This window comes from Macadamia integrifolia, chromosome 10, assembly GCF_013358625.1.
Source record: "Macadamia integrifolia cultivar HAES 741 chromosome 10, SCU_Mint_v3, whole genome shotgun sequence".
In the NCBI taxonomy this organism is placed as follows: Eukaryota; Viridiplantae; Streptophyta; class Magnoliopsida; order Proteales; family Proteaceae; genus Macadamia; species Macadamia integrifolia.
The window spans coordinates 21512319-21532470 of NC_056566.1; the positions used below are offsets into that span (position 1 = coordinate 21512319).

General features: G+C 38.5%; 2 protein-coding genes across 4 annotated transcripts in view; one reads left to right on the plus strand and one right to left on the minus strand.

Moving 5' to 3' along the window:
* The window catches only part of LOC122090646 (mitotic checkpoint protein BUB3.2), an 8475-nt gene extending 3885 nt beyond the window's left edge, over window positions 1-4590 (minus strand). Inside the window, exons 1-4 of the mRNA XM_042660286.1 lie at window positions 4226-4590; window positions 3963-4093; window positions 3533-3615; window positions 663-929 (exon numbers count right to left, since the gene is read on the minus strand). Of these exons, the coding sequence (XP_042516220.1) occupies window positions 663-929; window positions 3533-3615; window positions 3963-4093; window positions 4226-4345 (601 nt within the window). The 5' untranslated portion in view covers window positions 4346-4590. The remainder of the gene's footprint in view (window positions 1-662; window positions 930-3532; window positions 3616-3962; window positions 4094-4225) is intronic.
* A 3063-nt stretch (window positions 4591-7653) lies between these two features.
* Window positions 7654-19912, plus strand: LOC122090989 (zinc finger protein-like 1 homolog). Of its 3 annotated transcripts, none has more exons than XM_042660775.1 (7): window positions 7654-7922; window positions 8076-8116; window positions 9249-9329; window positions 13514-13634; window positions 13753-13847; window positions 15262-15333; window positions 16229-16477. In XM_042660775.1, the coding sequence occupies exons 2-7, from the start codon at window positions 8093-8095 to the stop codon at window positions 16460-16462; spliced, it is 627 nt and encodes a 208-aa protein (XP_042516709.1). In that variant the 5' UTR covers window positions 7654-7922; window positions 8076-8092; the 3' UTR covers window positions 16463-16477. The 3 variants fall into 3 exon arrangements, with proteins under 3 accessions (XP_042516709.1, XP_042516710.1, XP_042516711.1); XM_042660776.1 differs by lacking the exon at window positions 16229-16477 and adding an exon at window positions 18621-19912 and having other exon boundaries at window positions 7660-7922; XM_042660777.1 differs by lacking the exons at window positions 7654-7922; window positions 8076-8116; window positions 9249-9329; window positions 13514-13634; window positions 13753-13847 and adding an exon at window positions 13856-14445 and having other exon boundaries at window positions 16229-16807.
* The last annotated feature ends 240 nt before the right edge of the window (window positions 19913-20152 follow it).

The window sequence follows — 20152 nt, forward strand, 5'->3', positions numbered from 1 at the left end:
GGGGGGTTTGTAGGATTCTGGATGACTGAATAAAAAAGCAAAGGGTTGAAGGGAGAGGACGAATCAGGGCTGAAGATCAAAGAGAAGAGAAAATTGAAGTATTATATTCCCCCCCCCCACCCCAAAACCAAATTTACACCCATGCGCTACTTGTGCTCTTTAACTCACCTCTTTAAATATTCTAACTAATTGTTTATAGCCATACTGATGAATCGTATTTCAGTATTATAGAATAACTTTGTGCATTTTCGATTACCCATATACATCTCTAATTGCATGAGCATGCATTAGTGGGGGTATGTAGGTGTGGGCACAAGTGCCATTTGAAAGTAAAGTCTATTAAAAAGCAAGCAGAAAGAATAAGCCATGAGAAAGATGATATCCTTTTCCTGTCAGTATGGTTACACTTAAGAAGGTGATTGACTGTCAAAACTTGGAACCAAAAATCAAATTGAATTTGGAGATTGGAAATAACACGACTACAATAGACCATTAAATGAGAGATAAAATGATTACGATCAACTTAAAACGCTTATGAAGAAGACTTCCTAATGAACAGGAGCACAAAATATGTCAAAAAGGAAACATAAAATGTGCAAATGAAGTCAAAGAGACAACATAGAATATTAATAATCAGAGGTTCTTTAGATTCTTTTACATGCCTGTTCCATTGGGATAACAGCGTACACATCTAGTTTGATACTTCAATGAAGACTCCCTCCTTTGCTCTGGTTGAGACATATTGCGCAGATCATAGACGTTTACATGTCTTCCTGCAGTTGCTACTACCAAACGATTGCCAACAAGGGAAAGGGAATACACACGCTCAGGCTGAGCGTATGTCCCAACAAGAGTACGTTCTTGCCCACTGGCACCCCTTGGATCCCAACATTTCAGTGTTTTGTCCCAACTACCAGTGATGACTTGTCCTGCAATCATGCAAATATAAACAACGTAATGGTGTGAGATATGAATTCTGCAAAAACAAGAAGAATGATGCTTATATCCGATACTACATAAAGACATGTCACACACAATGAGATCTAGACTTGAATTGTTACAAACTTATGAAATATAAATATTGAAATAATATATATATATATATATAAAGAGCAACCCAGTGCACGAGGCTCCTGCTACTGCAAGGTCTGGTGGGGCAAATGTGTGCAGCCTTACCCCTTGCTTCGCAGAGGAGGTTGTTTACAAGTTTTGAACCTGTAACTAACATGTTGCAATAGTGCAACTTAACTGTTGTGCCATAGGCTAGCCGACTAATTAAGAATAATATATATATATATGGATAGATTCAAAAAAACAAAGCAGTCAAAGACATCAGCGATTGTACCCAAGACATGTCACCATTCATCCAGCACTAGAAAGACGCATTTTATCTAGAAGAGAACCAAAAGCAATCATTTAAACACAAATCTAAATTAGAAAAGGCAAACTTCCAGGTAAACACAAATCATGAAACTTGCTACAACTAGGTCCTCTAATAAATAGAGTAACACCACAACAAATATTTCCGCTCATTCAGCATTCAAAATAAATACTACTTTTCTTACTTCATAACAAATGTAGCTTAAATAATACTATTACTACCATCCAACCAGTAATTCACAACAGCCATAGTTTAAATAATACCAGCAACGGTAACAGAGTAGCATAAAAGGTAACATCTGGAGTTGATGATAAAGGGGGAAAGTCATAGAATAGAACGCCACAAACAGTTAGTTTAGAGCCAAGTTGAGTTGATGTCTAGAGAGGTTGTTCCTCTTCCTCCTTCCCATTCCTTCATGCCTCCAAGTTTGTCAAAAAAGTCCACACATATGCAGACACAAAAGTCTGAGATGGATGAGCAAACCCAACTCCAACTGTCAACAACCAGTCAGCCCTTCTGGCTCAGGACACCACCTTACACATGCATGCATTTAGTTACTCATAAATCTATTTGTCAGCCTCAGAGATGGTACACTTTTAAAAAAAGTGCAACAATCCAAACAATTCAGCTCCCTAGACTCATTACAACTGGTTTTAAGAAATGTATTAAATAAGACAGAAACCACTAATCTGAAATTAAGTTCCCCAAATTTGAACACAAGAAATATAAACCACCAAAGTAAATATTTAAAATTTGGAAGCCAGAATCTCAACCAAATCAATTGAAAATTCCATGTGAGAACATGACCGTTGAAACTTTCCTTCCACTTCCCCGTAAGAGTCCCATTCACACCCATCTGATTCTTCACCAAGACCCTCGTGGGAGCCTGCATAAGGGAGGGGACTGAGGAAAGATCAAAGCAGGGAAGAATGCACCCCAGGTTCTCAACGAAGAAGATGGTCATGCAAAACTCAGACCGCTGCAGATATACACCAAGTCTCCTTCCTCTTTTCCAAGAAGTCCCACCGATTTTGGTAGGATTTTAAAAAGGGTGGGATGGGAGAAACAGGATGCCAACAAGGGATAGACAAAAATTATGGGAATCCAACTTCCCCACCCCATTGCAACTAAACAAACTAATTTTGGTATTAAACTTTCTCACCCCACCAAAACCCCTGCAAACAAACAAAACCTAAGAAAAATGGCTACATGACCCTCTAGGTAGCTGAACACTGAATCGAATAGTGAAAACTGAGTTTTTTTCTTTTACTTATTTATTTATTTTCATAAAGCATCAGGATAAATAGTTAGTCCATATCTTAACACAAAGTCAACCAATCATAGTAAAGAGGACCCCGTAATCTTCCTAGCACTGTTCTTTACAGGATAACAGGATTTGGTAGGATTTTAACAACCCCACCCTTGCACACACAAAAAAGAGGCCAAGAACAGTCAAACATCCAGAATAATATGAATAGACTAGACACCTCTAAGAAGACAACCAGCATGCTAGTCACCTTGAACTAGTACAGCACTTTCTTCGATTGGACAGAACTGCCAACTTAGCTGCCTCACGGTATATTGTTGTTTGGGAAGAGTATTTGCAATTATTCTTTATCACAACTCTTAATGAACCATATTATTAGCCATGTTAATTTACTCACTGCATATGCCTTTAAATTGTTTAATGTAGAAACAAAATGTGATTTGCATTTGCGTTTTTTTAATCCAACATACCTACGTGATAAACGAAGTTTGTCCTACATCAATTTACCATCATCCTATCAGCCTCTGAATTGCGATCAAAGAGAAAAACAAAGAGTTTGCAGCTCCCATTACTCAGGTTGATGTTGTACCCAAACCAATCGTCTATTTTGAAACGATGGCACACTAAATGGTAGATTGAGTATTTAAATTGTCAAAAAGGAATAAAACCAAGATAACTAGGAAACATATAGTATCTCAGTATTCACAAAATTACCAATAATGACATGGTAATTCTACACATTTGCCAATGGAAGATAGTAGAAGAGGATGTTCTCATTCAACTCAAAGAAAACTTGCAATAGTTGAACCATCTAGAGACAGAAAATGGACAAACTAAATTGCTCCCTAATTTGTTGTCAACTAAATCAGATACATAGAAACAACCTGCTGCATAAGAGTACTCAACACAACGCACGGGTGCATCATGCCTTCCTAAGATATCTTCTTTGCCAGAGCTGAAAACATACCTGAAACATCATATGGCACTTTTAGATATTAAACTTGACTTAGGATTCGACTTTTTAACAACACAACAAACTAAAGCAAAATAGAAGAGAACCATTGGCTTTCCTAAAAATAAAATATAATGGTAAGTAAAAAAGGTATAATGGAGAACCACACTGTACAAATCATTTTAGGCGCATTTAACACTACAAGTTTCTTGCTTTTTTATGCTACAAAGTTCCAAATTCAGCTCTCCTCCTCTTTTGCAAGAGAAGTCTTACAACACTAAACCGCAAACAACTGGAATGAAAAAATCCAGAACTAAGAAATGAATAAACAACAAGCAGGCAATGCTCCGCGTTTCCCTTACCTCCTGACAGTGCAATCTGCACTGGCGCTAAAGCCGGAAGAATCATCATGAAAGCAACAATCCAACACAGGACCGCCATGCTTGAACTCTCCTCTCAATACATTTCCGCTTGCATCGTACAAGCGGACGCTCTAGTAAACCAAAAAAATACAATCAATGAAATCATACATTTCGAAGCAAAAACCAGTGTCAGAGGACGATCTAACTGAACCAAGTTCTAAAAAAAGAAAAAGAAAGATGGATACATATGGTCAAGAACTGACCTTATCCCACGACGAAACAAGGAGATGATCGCTGTGATTGGAGAAGCGAAGGTTGGAGATGCCATCAGAAGGAGGGCTAGATAGCTCCCTCCCCGGCACTGGAGGAAGGGCCGCACTCATAGTAATTGAGATTTTATTGTGTAAAACTTAGGGTTTCCGAGTATGAGGAGAAAAGAGTGAGCAGAGTTGCAGAGTGAACACCAAGAAGAAATAGATGAGCACAGGATGGGAAGCTTTGGGAGCACTGGGAGGGGTTGGGGAGTATTTGAAAACACGAAACGATCGGAGATCTAATCGGGAGGTTACGTTAAATTGAAAGGCGGAAAGGAATGAGATTCAAAACTTCGGAAATTTTTAAAATCGGAATGGTTTTGGCCTTTTTGGATTTTTTATAGACGGGGTCGTTTGTGTCGGTAATCGGTATCTTTTAGCCAGGTGGATGCACCGTTGTCAGAAAAATAAGGATGATAAGCGTGACATAGTCACATGGGCCAGGTGACCGGTATCCCGCCGCCTCCGAATTCAAAATTAGTGAAAATGTGTATTTTAATAATTAAATTTAGGGCAAGAGAGCGCAGCTCATTTGTATAGCCATTGCACAAGCACGTAAACCAATTGGAGGCTCTAAGGATGCATTTTCAACACATGACAAAGGGCAACACAGTTTTTTTTGCGACTGTTTGTGTTTAGGTGTAGACATGCGTAAACAGTTAGTTTTCTTTTTTCCTTTAAAAATATCATATATATTAAATACAAGGATCGTATACACCTTTGTATTCTATTTCTATATAATAAATAAAATTATGTGATTAGTTTTCTTATTCCTTTTCCATGATATGTGTTATAATATGTATGACATTTTTTTTTGTTTGGAGGGGTGGGGGTTAAATATGTTTGGCATTTTAATAGTAGCCATTTAGCATGGCCTTACATTATGTGGCATTTAAAAAAAATAAAAATAAAAATATGCATGAGAACCTTGCCTGCTTGCCATTGCAATAGTGCACAACCAATGGGAGGCCATGCGGAAACATCTGGGTGGGGGGCAGTATGGTCTTTTTGCACTTGTCCATGTCCAAGCATAAAGACATCAAATATGCAAGCATATAAGATTCTTTTCTCCTAAAAAAATATCTTTTCAATTGTACCAAATAAGTTTTCAACTAAAAACTATAGCATTACTTTCATGTTCTTAATATTTGAATCTAAAACCAACCATATACATATTAGAAACTCCAAGAGTCAAAAGTCAAAACCATGATATTTCTAAAATTACATACCCCCCCTTTTGTATTTCTTTTGGTTCTTTTTAGGAGAACAGTGAAATACATACCACACAAATAATGAAAAATTGTGCCACCTATGCAGGTTCTCGAAGGGTTCCTCATTAAAATACAAAAAATATTGTTAAACACATATCATACAAATAATCACATTTGGGCCTCCCCAAATATGTACCCTTTCAAGTATTTGATGTTTCCAATCGAGCTTCCGAAATAATTCAAACAAAAAATCACATCCATTGTCAAAGATTGCTTATTGACAGACTCATCGAATGCAAATATTTCACCAAAAAAAAAAATAAAGTTACACTTTGGGAACCATCCATCATTGGATAAGGCTTCGGCAAAGGTGTAAGACTATGACTTGACAGTCAAGACACTCGAAGGAGATATTGGAGGTTCATATCTGCTACTCGATTTTCTAGTAGAGCTCAATACACAAAGGGTATGTCTGTTTGTTAAGAGAATAAATTAAAAAATAAAGAAGACAAAAATAACAATAATCTAAGACAACAATGTATGTATATATCTTCTTTTATCTCTTACTTATTCTGTTCTATTGACAAACTAACACATATCCTAATTTTTGTTGTTCTTGTAGCCACAGCCATCGATGGGTACATTAAGAAGGGAAGTAATTTTGATCCAATATCACTACTAGTGTTGTAAAATTTATTTAAAGAAAAGGGTGTGAAGTTGCTTTTCATTTGGTCATATACCATTAGTAGTTGTCAATAGAAAAGTAAGGGTTCTTTTTTCTTTCTTTCTTTCTTTCTTTCTTTTTTTTTTTGTCACGAAGCATAAAAGTTGGGCAGGTTCAATACATCTGCTTGTAGTTTCTCTCTTTCTATATATTATTTTGGGGGAAGTATTCTCTATGGAGGAGTAGTTTCTTGCATGCGCAAAAACCAATGGGAGTGCACGAGGCAACATCCACAAATATGTAAATTTCTGTCTCATGGGGGTAGGTTGATCATTTTATGCCCCTCTAAAAATTATTTCCCTCTTTCATCTCTAGGTTACATGACTTTTTTTTTTTTTTTTGGGTAGGATTAGGCTACCTGATTTTTTCATACACAAATAAATCCTATGAAGTTAGAATAATATTATTTCATCTTAGGTAGGGTTGCAATAGAGTTAGGTTGGGCATTGCTTCTTAAAACCCTAATCCAACCCTAAGTTCTACTAGCTAGGCTTAAGCCCGCCTTGAACCTTGACTCAAGGCCTAAACCCAATCTTGCAAGGCTCAACCCAGCCTAGGCCCACCCTGATTGGCCCTGCTCCTGGTTTGCCATCTAGGGTGGGTATAGCTTAACCTAAAACCTTGACCCTACAAAATGTGAAACAACTAAAAAACCATTTGATTTTGCATCTCTTGGAATTGAAAAGTAAAATAAAAATAAAATTGTAAACACATCATTAGATAAGAAATTTAAGTAGTTTATACAACCATAGTGGATAATGAGTACTAAACTTAAAAATTGGCTATTGAACGCTCAATCAGGGTAAAAAATTAGGATCGGACATTGCCAAAGTTAAGATAAAAAATAAGGGTTGAGTTCAGGGCTTGCTGAATGAGCCAGGAACATCAACTCTTACTGCCTTGACTCAGGATAAAAAAATTTTAGTACCAAGTAAATCCTTAGGGCCAGAATTTTTCATGACTAATCCTATTCTGATTCGGGGCGGGTTTACAGGGCCAAACTTGCACCCCTAAAATTTATTATTATTCTTAGGCCATAAAAACAAATTAAACAAGCACAACGTTTTCTTTCCCAAGAAAAAGCAAAATGGGAAGCGCTTCTGGGTTTGGCGTGGCTTATGGGCAATCGGACATTCGCGCCTCGGTTGGAATGTTAATAAAAATGAAAAGGAGATGAACGGTAAGGCCAATGTACAAAGTCATTTGTACCCTTAAGAGTCTGATTCAACAACAACTAAGGTAGGTAGGCAGTGCATTCAACATGGGTGAAAGGGATACTCGATCCACTCAATAATACCCGCAGTTAAGAGATTCCAAATCGACGGTGAATGTACTTTATAAAGCCATGTTTGTGGGACCCAGATATATTGCACCAAAACCATAGATCTTACGATCGGGATCGAGATCCAACCAGTACAGAAGAGATGCAACTGGATGCGCGCGTCGTTACTGCCTGAAACGCAGAAGAAAAGTAGGAAAGTATTGAAATCATACGGATCATGATCGCCTGGCCTTGCCTCGGTGAGCTGATCGTGTTTGGAGTCTGGACGGATTCCTGTGCTTCTCTATGTGACGAGACTCAAAAACATGAATAACGTACCTCTTTGCATCTCTGTGACTTTGTCTCATCTCTGCAACAAGCGAAGGAGGGCTTGATCGGTTGATCCTATACGGCTGTCCTCTCAGATGAAAAATACTATGATGTGACTATGTGAGATTCCTAATTTCTCAGATCCATCTATCTGTGTTTATCTCCATCCCTATTCAATTCAAACAAGTGATCGAATTCATTGCATATTCCTCTAATAATCTAAATCCAGGCATCTCTCACTTCTCAATTTTAATTTCCTCTTGCTTGTCGCAGCTTGATCGGTCGATGAGATGGTGGTCTGCAAATGCCGCAAGGTACGCATTCTTCATAGCGCCGGTCTTTCTTATGTTTCGTTTCTTCACTCAGCCCTCATCGCCGTTCAATTCAGAGCAATTGTTTCATTCTTCTGTTTTTTTTCTTTGCCCTGAGGCCAACTGCCCTTCAATAGTGAAGATTCAATAGTCTTTCTCTCTCTCTATTGCGCTTATAATTCTCAAAGATTCAGTACTTAATGGGATAAAAGGAAAGATCAAGCTCTGCCGATCTTTAAATTTCGTCTGCCATTTGTTATTGTATCATAGCTTCATAACACCAAACATGGGTCGTTGCTTGGAGCAATGGCAAAGTGCTCTTTCCACCTGTGCAGTGGTGCGGGTTCGAGTCCTGGAACCAGCCTCTCCTTAAAGGGGGTAAGGCTGTCTACCTATATACCCTATCATAACCCTGCTTAATTGCGGGAAGCCTTTGTGCACTGGGTAACGGCCTTAATAACACCAAACATCAAACATTAGGATTTCTGGGAGAGTGAGGCGGCAGATTATTAGAAAGAGAGAAGAACGAAAGGAAAAAGTTGTGAGGAAGAAAAATTAATGCAGCTATGCAAGACAAACTATATGAATAATGCAGATCTGTTTCTGGGTTTCTGATATATACGGATATTAGTCTCCATAGACCAAAATGGTGATGGGCCTTACCGCAGTGGTAGTTAGCATAGCTTCTTAGTGGCTAATTGTAGTTTACCTTCGCTTAATAGATCAATCATGGGTCCGAGTACTTGGTTTGTCACGCATTAGCCCTTTGCTGTTACTAAGGGAAAATATTAGCTAAATCAGGGATCACCTTCTGATCAAGAAACAATTTATTGCAGCAAAGTCAGCTAACAGTTACCGACCCTATTTAGGGTTTGCTTCATAACCTCTTCTTTTTTTTCTTTTTTCTTGGGTGTGTGTGTGTGGGGGGGGGGGGGTGGTGCTACCGAGCTAGGCTTATAAACATTGTGGTGTAGCTTAATGGGAACTTCTGCAGTTGAAAGGATAAAATTTATACTACTTACTCGTTCTAGGTATCTGATACCCTCTATTTTTCTGTTGACCATTTTGAATTCCTTCATTTCTGAAACTTCGTACATTATTCAATTACTGAGACATGGAAATGTTTTGGTTTCAGGCGACAAAGCTTTATTGCTTCGTGCATAAGGTCCCTGTTTGTGGGGAATGCATTTGTTTTCCAGAGCACCGAATATGTGTGGTAACAGTTTATGCTTTTTTCTGCTAATGATTGCTATGGCTTATTGATAGACTAAACCCACTTCTCTCATCTCAGGATACTTGCCTGTCTACATTCATGTACTTTTTGGATGCTATTCTCCTCCTCACCCTCCTCTTTTTTGTTTGGATTGATACCATAAAGATAAAAATGAAGTATTAATGAATCTATAGAGAGGAGAAGAGACCTTTGCATGAGTAGAACTTTACAAGTAAAAAATGCAAAAAGTACAATGCTACTCTTCTTATGATACTTATTCTACATCCTTAAATGACACTTGTAAGTACGGATTTGGGGACCTTTACAAAGAAGAGACTTTTGAACCCTGCCATAAAGTACATAAATTACAACCTTCTCTTTATTCTGGGGTTGGCGGGGGGAGTGAAGAAATACTGTGATGCGATGAAAGAAGTTGACCAAGAATAAGACACTGAAGAGAGAACACACCTAAAGAGGAATGCCTATGATCTCAGAATGGTGCAGCCCCTGATAGGCTCAATGTTTCATTGCTCCAGCAGCATTTATATTAGATGAGAACCGTCTTACAATGAAAAACATACTACTGAGGAGGCTTGATACATTTATTATAATGTTTATGATATCAGAATGCAGAATGCCGGGAGATCAAAATAATAGAAGCGGAGTGGGTGTAATAGTGGACAAAGACCTGTATTGGATGCCACAAGACTGGGAGATAGGATTATATATATCGAATTGGTGTTGGAGAAAGAGGTTGTCAATATAGTTTGCGTTTATGCACCCAAGTAGGTAAGGATGGAAGTAGTAAGCGCCAATTTTGGGAACATATGGATGATTTATTGTAAGGTTTTGGGCAGGAAGAATTGATTATTATCGAATGTGACTTGAACGGACATGTTGGGAGTGATCTTAAAGGCTTTGAAGGTGTCCACGGAGGCTACAAAGTTGGGTGAGGAACGAGTAGGGGACCTCAGATTTAGACTTTGTGGTAGCTTATGATTTATCCATTGTTGACACCTTCTTTCAAAAAAGAGAGGAGCCTTTAGTTACTTACAAAAGTGGACATCATACAAACCAAATAGATTTCATCCTAACTAGAGGGACCGACAAATTGTTGTGTGAGGACTACAAGGTTATTCCTGGGAAGAGCCTAACCACCTAACATAGACTGATGGTCCTGAATATATGCCTCAATACACAGAAGCATGGGATGGGGGAACTTATGTAACTTAAGATGAGGTGATGGAGATTAAAAGGAGGAGAGTCCCTAGGTACTTTTATTGGTAATATGTTCAAACAAGGAAAGTGAGATTTTGAGGGAGAGACCAATGCGATGTGGAACAAGATGATGACTTGTATTAAGAGTGTTGCCAAAGAAGTCCTAGGAGAAGCGAAGGGTAGTCTTTAGGCTCCTATGAAGACTTGGTGGTGGGATGAGGAGATCCAGGTAACCATTAGGACCAAAAAAGCTAGTTTTAAGACATGGTAAAGGTAAAAAAGACAGAAGATAAAAAGAGGTATAATGTTGCCAAAAACGAAGCGAAGAATATTGTGGGGATAGGTAGGGCGAAAAAAAATATGAAGACCTCTATAATAATCTGAGCTCAAAAGGAGGGGAAAAATTATATATAAGATAGCTAAAATGAGAAAGAGGAAGAGTAGAGATTTCGACCATGTGAGATGTATCAAAAGTGATGATGGAAGAGTATTGGTAAGGGATGAAGACATTATGAAGAGATGAGATGAGTATATTTGTGACCTACTAAATGGAGATAGTTCGAGTAGGAATGCCCCGGAAGATTCCATTATTCATCAAGACATCACACATCATAGATATATACGAAAGGTTAGAGTGGTGGAAGTTAAAGAAGCTTTAAGAAAGATGAAAGTAGGCAAGACACCAATCTCAAATGAAGTCCCAATGGAAGTGTGGAAGAGCTTAGGAGTATATGGGATATCTTGCTTAACCAGTCTGTTTAACAATATTATGAACACAAGGAAAATTCTTGATGAATGGAGAAGAAGCATTGTAGTTCCAATCTACAAAAATAAATGTGATATTCAAAGCTGCAGTAGCCATAGAAGCATAAAACTAATGATTCATACTATGAAATTATAGGAGAAGGTTATTAAAGCCTATCTGAGAAGAGACTCATATCTCGAATAACCAGTTCGGTTTTATGCCTGGTAAATCCATGCAACTCACTTTGCCATGAGAATAAAGAAAGCCGAACTATCTCCTTGCAGCTTTACCTGTCGCCCTTTGGTGGTATAGTAGGATGGGTAGCAAAGCCTCCTTCGGCCCTTCAGGATTGATGCCAATTTATTTATTTTTTGCCTAAGCGAACTTATTCTTAGTCGGGAAATTCTACTAATACAGGAGAGTTAGAGCGTCAGACCATTTGAATCTCTTTATCGAAGGCCTAGGGTTGGCAGAAGCTATCTACCTACTGAGGAGGCTCATGGAAAGATATAGAGCCTGCAGGAAGGATCTCCATATGGTCTTTATTGACCTAGAAAAAGCCTATGACAGATTCCTTAAAAGAATTAATCCGGCATATACTAGTGAAGAGCAGGGTGTGAAGTAAATGTGTGGATATAATTATAAATATGTATGAGGGCGTAGTGACTAGTGTAAGATTTATGGGATGTCAAGGCAATGACTTCCCAATTACGATTGGGTAACATCAGGGACCAGCCTTGAGCACTTATTTGTTTGGGATTATCATGGATGATTTTAATCAAGAGCATTTTAGACGAGGTCCTATGGTGTGTGCTCTTCATTGATGATATCGTTTTGGTGGATGAGACAAAAGCAGGGATTAACGCTAAGTTGGAGCTATGGAGATCAACCTTGGAAACAAGAGGTTTTAGGATTAGTATATTGAAGATGGAGTATATGATGTGTAACCCTAGTTACACTATGATGGATAACGATATGGTGAAAATTGAGGATGGAGAGATACCACAAAGTGACTATTTTAGATATTTGGGGTCAACCATTAATAAAGAAAGTGACATAGAGGATGATGTTTCATAGAGAAATAAAGTGAGATGGATGAAGTGGAGAGGTGCGACAGGAGTGTGGTGTGACCGACATATTCCTTTAAAGTTTAAAGGAAAATTCTATAGGACTGTTGTACGACCGGCTGTGATGTATGGGGTAGAATGTTCGGCAAGTAAGAAGTGTCATATAGAGAAGCTATGTGTTGCAGACATGGGGATGTTGAGATGGATGTGTAGAAAAACTGTGAGGGACAAAGTAAGAAATGAACATATTAGACTTGGTTCGGGAGTTGCCCCGATCAACGACAAGATCCGAGAAAGTCGTTTGAGGTGGTATGGCCATGTTCAATGGAGGCCTAGGAATGCCCTAGTAAGGAAGAGTGATCTGATTTCGATTGAAGGAGCTAAAAGAGCTAGGGCCAGGCCTAAGATGACCATAGGAGTAGTAGTGCAGAATGAAATGCATAGTCTAGGTCTTGTCCCATGTATGACCTTTGATAGAGCCGATTGGAGGGCAAGGAACCATGTAACTGACCCCATTTAGCTGAGATTTTCCCGACTTGTTGGTTCTGTGCTTTTTTCCTCTTACTGTCATTTCTCCTATTTTGTTTTTGCACGAATCCATGTAGTGTTAAGTTGGGATAAGGCTGAGTTTGTTGTTGTATGATCTCAGAATGCCCCTCTTTTGATGGGAATCTTCTTTGATGCCTTGGAAAAAACCTGCAAGTGAGAGAAGAAAATTTTGGTTGAGATTCAATTTAGAGAGTGGTTCAGTGGACTCCCCAACACACCTAAATTTAGTTCAGAATTGATATTTAACATCGGAATCTGATATGGGATGGACATTCAACTGAACCGAAATCAGTCTTGGTACTAGTAGAAGACCGGTCAACATGTTACGCTGCTTCTGTATATTCTCTACCTTGTGTCAGCCAAAAATTTATGGTTTACCTTCTTGTGCTTATATTCATTGGACCATTACTGTTGTTTTTTCTGTAAAATAGATGTGGGTCTACTCTTTTGAGATGGATTATTTGGCAGATTTCTGCTGTTTTGTGTTTACCTGGCTAGTTTTGCTTTTTTCCAGTTCAAGTATGTTGCATATGCATATGTTTTACCATTATGTCACACATATTGTTCAATGGCATATGACTACTACTAATTCTCTTGCTTTCCTTAAGGTCCGTAATTACTCCGACTGGGTGATAGATGGAGAGTATGACTGGCCTCCTACTTGCTGCCTATGCAAGGCTGTGCTTGAAGATGGGCCTGACCCTCAAACTGCTCGATTGGGTTGCTTGCGTATGTGATCAATCACATTCAGTCAATTCCCCTAATTTGTAATTCTTTTCTTCACAATCCAACTTCTTGAGCTATCTACCAAGCTGCATGACTTACGTTTCTTCCCTGCTTATTTCAGATGTGATACACACAAATTGCTTGGTATCCCATATTAAAAGCTTCCCTCAACACACTGCACCAGCAGGATATGTGTGCCCTTTGTGTTCTACTGCGGTAGTATTCACTTAAAATATAGTTTATAATTGGTTCTTCACACACACACACTCTCTCTGATGAATGGACAGAAAATGTAATTGATTTGCTAATCGAAGTCTGGTATGAAATGAATGTTTCCTGATATTGTTATGTTTCGCATCAGTAATAATAAGTTTTTCAATCTGATAAATGTCCCATGATAAAAAGGGTCTGCAGTTTGGACTTCAAAATGCAGGACATTTTAAAACTAAACCTTCTGTGTTTATTGGAGAAACTATTTCAGTGCTGGTGTTTTGATTTTTCTGGGGTCAAAGTAAATGTGTGGATAGGATGAGATATCCAAATCATTGTCGGTGGATTATATATCAAAGATGTGATAACTTGAAATTTGCATATTAATCATAGTTGTCAAGGTGATTAGGCGACCCAAGCCATTGGAGGGGCTCCTAGGCGTGCAGTATATGTGAATAATGTAATGGAAGAAAGAATGCTACCTGCTAGTGTGTGTCTACGCCTAGACACAGCGAGTGAGAAAAGACTGCGCTGCCCTGTGCTGAAGATGCTTGTGCGCAGCCTCTCATTGGTCAAAGCCTGCTGCATGTACCTGCGCTTGTGGGTAGTGTTCTCTTGCCCATATGTAATGTAGCAATGATAGTTTTATATAATTATGCTTATATGCAACATAGAAGTTGCATCAGTGCAATTTGATATGATTATGCTAGTAATGACTTAATATGAGAAAACTAACATATAATAAACAAATATAGGATATAATATAAGCATATTCATAAAAAATTAAATGATAAACATAAATCGATGTAAACTCATGAAGCGTCAAAACACTGATATACTAAAAGGCATGCTGTCACTAGGCCACACGGCACCTTTCTTGCATAAAAAAAGCATGTTGTCGCCTTGAACCCAAGAAGATGCCTGGACACCTAGGCGGCGCCTTAACAACTATGATCCAATATGGAGCATACAAATGTGAAAGGGATTGCAATAGGTTCAAAATTCAGAACTCATGCATTTGTTGTGCTTATTAAAACCAAATTATATATAGTCTACTGGTTAAAATAGAAATGCGATGATATTGACATCAATTTATTAGATTCTAGTTTGCTATGGATCCTTCAGTATAAAAGATGAGAATATACTGTATTATACATTTATACTACCATACCACTGGTAAAGCAGGCTACTTTTGTGTGGCCGCATTTTATTCTTTAGCTTTATTAGTAAGTTATAGGGCAGGGAATGAATTTCTTTCACCGGTAAGGGAACCTTTTTGAAGTATCTATAACTTTATTTCATTATATTCCAAAATGATTATCCCATATGGGTTAGAATAAACCCTTTTTTCACACACACATTAATTAAAAAAAAAATGTTAAAGAGTCATTTGTTCCTAAGTGGTGCTTTATTGGTGCAGATATGGCCTCCTAAAAGTGTCAAAGATTCAGGATCTTCTCTTCACTCAAAACTGAAAGAGGCTATTATGCTGGTAGGTTCATGCTGGTTTCTGAGATCATTCGAGATGCATAGATGCTTGTTGCTTTCTTGAATTATGCCTGTGATTTAACCAAAAATTTCCTCTTACCTCCTTGGGGCCACTCACACCGGGATGTTTAATGCTCTTCACTGCTTTCAGTGAAAGTTGAATGCTTCTCATTCAACCCTAGTATGACCTGGTCCATGCGGTTTTGAGGTCAGTATGGGCCTGTGGGACTAGTCTGGCCGAAGGCCTGGATAAAGAAAAGTGTTATCTTAACATAAAAAAGGCTGTAGTTATCTGGTTCCATTTCAAATCTTATTGTCAACATACATGGCCCTTATTTTGAGCATTTCAAATGGATACCCTGATATTTCTTTATCTGACCTCTTTGTCCTGGTGTTGTCTAAATTTGTGCTTATCATCCCACTAAAAGATGGAAATCCACTAAAATCGATTACAATCAACATGAATTCGATAAATTGTGAAAGGCCCAAAAATCATGAGATTCAAGATTCATATGGTAAAGTGCTTTAATCCTTACATCTCAGACATAACAGAAAACCTTGTGTAGGCTATCTCGGTTCCCAAACGGAGGAAAAAGCTGTTTCTAGGAACACCTGGTGTGTTTCCTCATTCATTGTAATTTCTTTTAGATACAAGAGGGGTCGATTGATCTGAGACTATTTCTGTTATTCCTTTAGAACCCCCTTGTTCATTATGCACCACCTAGGTTGAATAATTAGGAATCAAGGTGCCTTGCCATTGGGTTGGCACCGACAACTATGGTTGCTGGGAAATTCAATTGGAGGGAAAACCCCTATTGTTCAGTCATCTATTCATTGGGAGTACAACCATGTCTAGGCAGAGTGGCTATTCATTGTTGGCCTTTTGTTTATGTTGGTAGGCCTCATTTAATGCTGACTATGGAGTCCAGGGATGCTGTGATTCGCTTTCTATTGGGATACCCACTCCATTTCAATCATTATTACAACTTGCACTTACAACAACTGCACGTATGACAACAATATCCTGCCTCTCGGGGGGACTCTTAAGTCACAGCTTGATTGTATATTTTGGAAATCTACCAGTGATTTTCTTTGTTTCTTTGTGGACTAAAGAGCTTTTACCAAAGAAATGAGCTTGTCTATGTGCATTTTTTTAGATAGACAAGTGGTGATGGATGCCCTTGTATGTTTCTCATTGTTAGTTTCACTGTCACCAACTTTCGTTTTGCTTTGTATATCTGTCTACCTTGAACACACATATGGAGACTATTTGTACAACTTTATGGGTTTTATTTGTGGGTAAGTGGATATGCTCAAATGAAGTTTTTTGTTTATTTGGATAGTAGTCAAGGCGACTTATTTGTATCGGTGCCCAGACCTGTTTTAGCCCAAACATGGGGAAAATGATGGAGAGAAAGAGAGCCCCCCTGATGTAGATAAGTCACTTGGGCTTATTTTATTGCAAATAAACCTTGGGTTGTGTTATATATGTATTGGGCCTTTGATCCCATGGGTTTTCTTTGAAATTGGTCACTTTAATGGGCCTAAAATATTGGTAGAAGGTAGAAAAACGGGATTTAATTCATTAGTTTAGTTAGTTGTTATTTAATTCAATAAAGGCCCATTAGGCCATTGGTCGGTTGTAAAGTTCTATATAGACTATTAGTTAGTTAGTCCTACTACATGTTGGAGTCATAAAGTTAAGTCCTAGTCCTATTTTGAATTCCTAGTTGTAGTAGGAGTGTCTAGTCCTATTGGGAAACTAGCTCCTAGTGGTAGTTTGATTGCTATTTTGCCCTTTATAAATAGAAGAGCCTATATACTTATAATTTCAGATTTGAATGAATGGATTTTTGAGTGATTACTCTTTAGCTAAAAAAACTGTTATTGAGAGGTGAGATGCCTAAACCTTTGAGGTATGTGATACCCAAAACCTGAAGGGTGAGATGCCCATTCCTTTATTCTCTTTCACCCTTTTCAACTCTCCATCGATTCTTCTTTTTCTATTTTTTTTTTTTTTTGTTTATTGTTATTAGAAGTTTAGACTTGTTAAAGCATACAAAATCAGAATCAGCCAGCTAAAGAGTTCTTGTTCTGGAAGCCAATCGACCCTCATTGCTGCCCAAGTTTGATCTGATCTGCAAATCCTTTGGAGGACTGGTTCTATACTCTAAGAACATCAATCGATTCTCTCTTGAAGGTTATCTGAAGAAGACAAGTTGTTGTTCTTGCAGAATTCTTCACATTCTCTTTCCTAGGTCTAAAAATCAAGAAAGCGCATAACTCCATAACCAAGTGTCTGAAGCCCTTCATATTTGGCATTTTTGTACCCTCCCTAGGGACTATCTACACCAAAAAGTGCAGCTCAATCAAACTCCCACAGACCTGGCTGCACCTTTCTCTCTCCTATCGGGTTGGTTTTTGGCTGGTTTTGCTCCTATATGGGTATTGTATCTTTGGGGGTTTATTTGATGGTATTATTTCTTTGTTTCTTGCTCATATTTGTATTTTTTGGGGTTATAAACTGCTGGGGTAGTTTCTTGTAATCTACTCCTGCATTACCCCCCCTGGGGGGTGAGGGGAAGAAGAAGAAAAAGAAAAAGGAAGGAAAAGAATAAGAAAACACACCTTAAAACCAGTATCAGCATACAGAGTAGGGCACGTTTTCCTCAAATAAGGTGTTCGGCTTTGTGGCTTGCCTTGCCTGAGCGCCTAGGTGCCTGTCAACCGCTATGGTGCACCTTGGTGCCATGATAACAATTGTAAAACTTGCCTGGTGACAAAAATTGTATAAGATGGCACTCAAACTGAGGGGAAGAAGAAGAAAAAGGAAAGAAAGGTGAAAAAAAGGGGCATACCAAGTGCACGAGGTTCCCGCCAGTCACAGTGGGGTCCACGGAAAAATGTGTGCAGCCTTATCCCCGCTTTGCGGAGAGGCTGTTTCCTGACTTGAATCCACGACCACTAGGTCACAATGGAGCAAACCTAGCGTTGCGCCGAGGCCCGCGCTCAATTTAATTAGTAAACCAATTTAAAATACTCTTTGAACAGTAACAATATTTATATTTTTGAGCCAGTAATGGCAGTTGTTCCTCTGATCACTATTGCAACCTGTCACTATGCTAACAACTAAGAAGCTTTCTGTTATCAAGGAAGAAACTCAACTCACTGGCTTCTGGTTGCCTACACTGTGAATACATTCGTTTCCATGTAATTTCCTTATGAGAATCACAATGTCAAGTGCCAGTGCAAATGCTGTAATCAACACTAAAGTTCATATTTGGATAACAGAGCTTTCTATGTCCAAGGAAGAACATCAACCTGCTGGCTTCTGGTCGGCGCTACCACACTTCAAACATAATGGTTGCCTACACTGAATACATTCTTATCCATGGAATTTCCTTATGAGTCCACAATGTCAAGTGCCAGTGCAAATGTTGTAATCAAGATTCAGTTCATATTTGGGGAAAAGAGTGTCGTATATATACACAGGAAAAAGTTGTGTAATGCAGGTTACTCTTGATTGACGGACTGTTATGACAAACTATTCTTAAGAGGTTATGACAACAGCTACAAGAAAGAAAATTATGTAACAACAACAACAGCACCTTAATTCTCTAACAGCTGTAAGCCAGCTGCCCTCACTTGTTGGCAATAGACCAAGGCAGATCCGACCAGCAACCCTTAGGTGCTGTAACCCGGTTATCTCCTTCAAGTGTGATACAACGATCAGCAACAGAATTGGCTTCAACATTACATTGGAGAGCTTCTATAGCATGAGGATTCTACTCACAAGCATAAACCAGCTTGTACTGAAAAAAGAAAGGAAAAGGAAGAACAAGGAATAAGAAAACACACCTTGGAACCAGTATCAGCATGCAGATTAGAGCACATTTTCCTCAAATAAAGTGTTCGTCTTTGGTTGCTTGGCTTCGCCTGAGTGCCTAGGTGCCTGGCAACTGCTATGGCTTGCCTTGGTGCCATGATAACACTTGTAAAACTTGCCTGGTAACAAAAATTGTATAGATGGCACTCAAATTCTCTCTGAATGTGAAGGCGCCGACTTCTTGCTAGGACATCATGTAATATTTGCCCATTGTTGCAAGAACTTTTATTGTCCTGGGAAATTGGGGGAAAAATCAATGTGGAATGATGATTGGTCTGGTAGGGGAACTTTGTGATCCATGCTCCAATAGTCCACCTTACATTGCAAAGACCTTCTGGTTGGCGAATATTTTGTGTTGATGAATGGTGGTGTCGTCTGAAATCCTCTCACCTAGAGGGCTCTGACAGAGAGAAATGGAAGGATGTAATTTATTATTTTTGGTGAAGTCTGTCTACCAGTTGATTACTGCTTTGAGAAACACTGTTTCTCCTGTTTCAAGATTTTAGGTGACCTGTACCCCCCTTATTGTATGTTTCTCCTGTTACAAGATTTGGGGTGACCTGTACCCACCATAGTAGATGCTTTTATTTGGTTTTAGTGGTTCTGCTTATTGCACCCTTCATAGCCCTGGTATCTATTTTTCTAGCAAGTATGTAATGTGTGAAGATGAATAAAATGCACACTAGTTGTTATTCAATTGTAAATTGAGGAGGGGAGTTTGGTCCTATCTTGTTATGTTGCTTCTGATTTCGTTGGTTAAAGGTTTATCCCTTTTTGAAAGGTAGGATAATCTGGAAGATCCCACCTTAATGTAGGACTAGATTTGACAAGTCAAACTAGACCCAAACTTTAGGAAGTTTGAACCAAAGAACAACCAAATAACCACCCAATGATTCCAATAGCAGAACAATAAACAAACTGATAACAATTTAAAGAT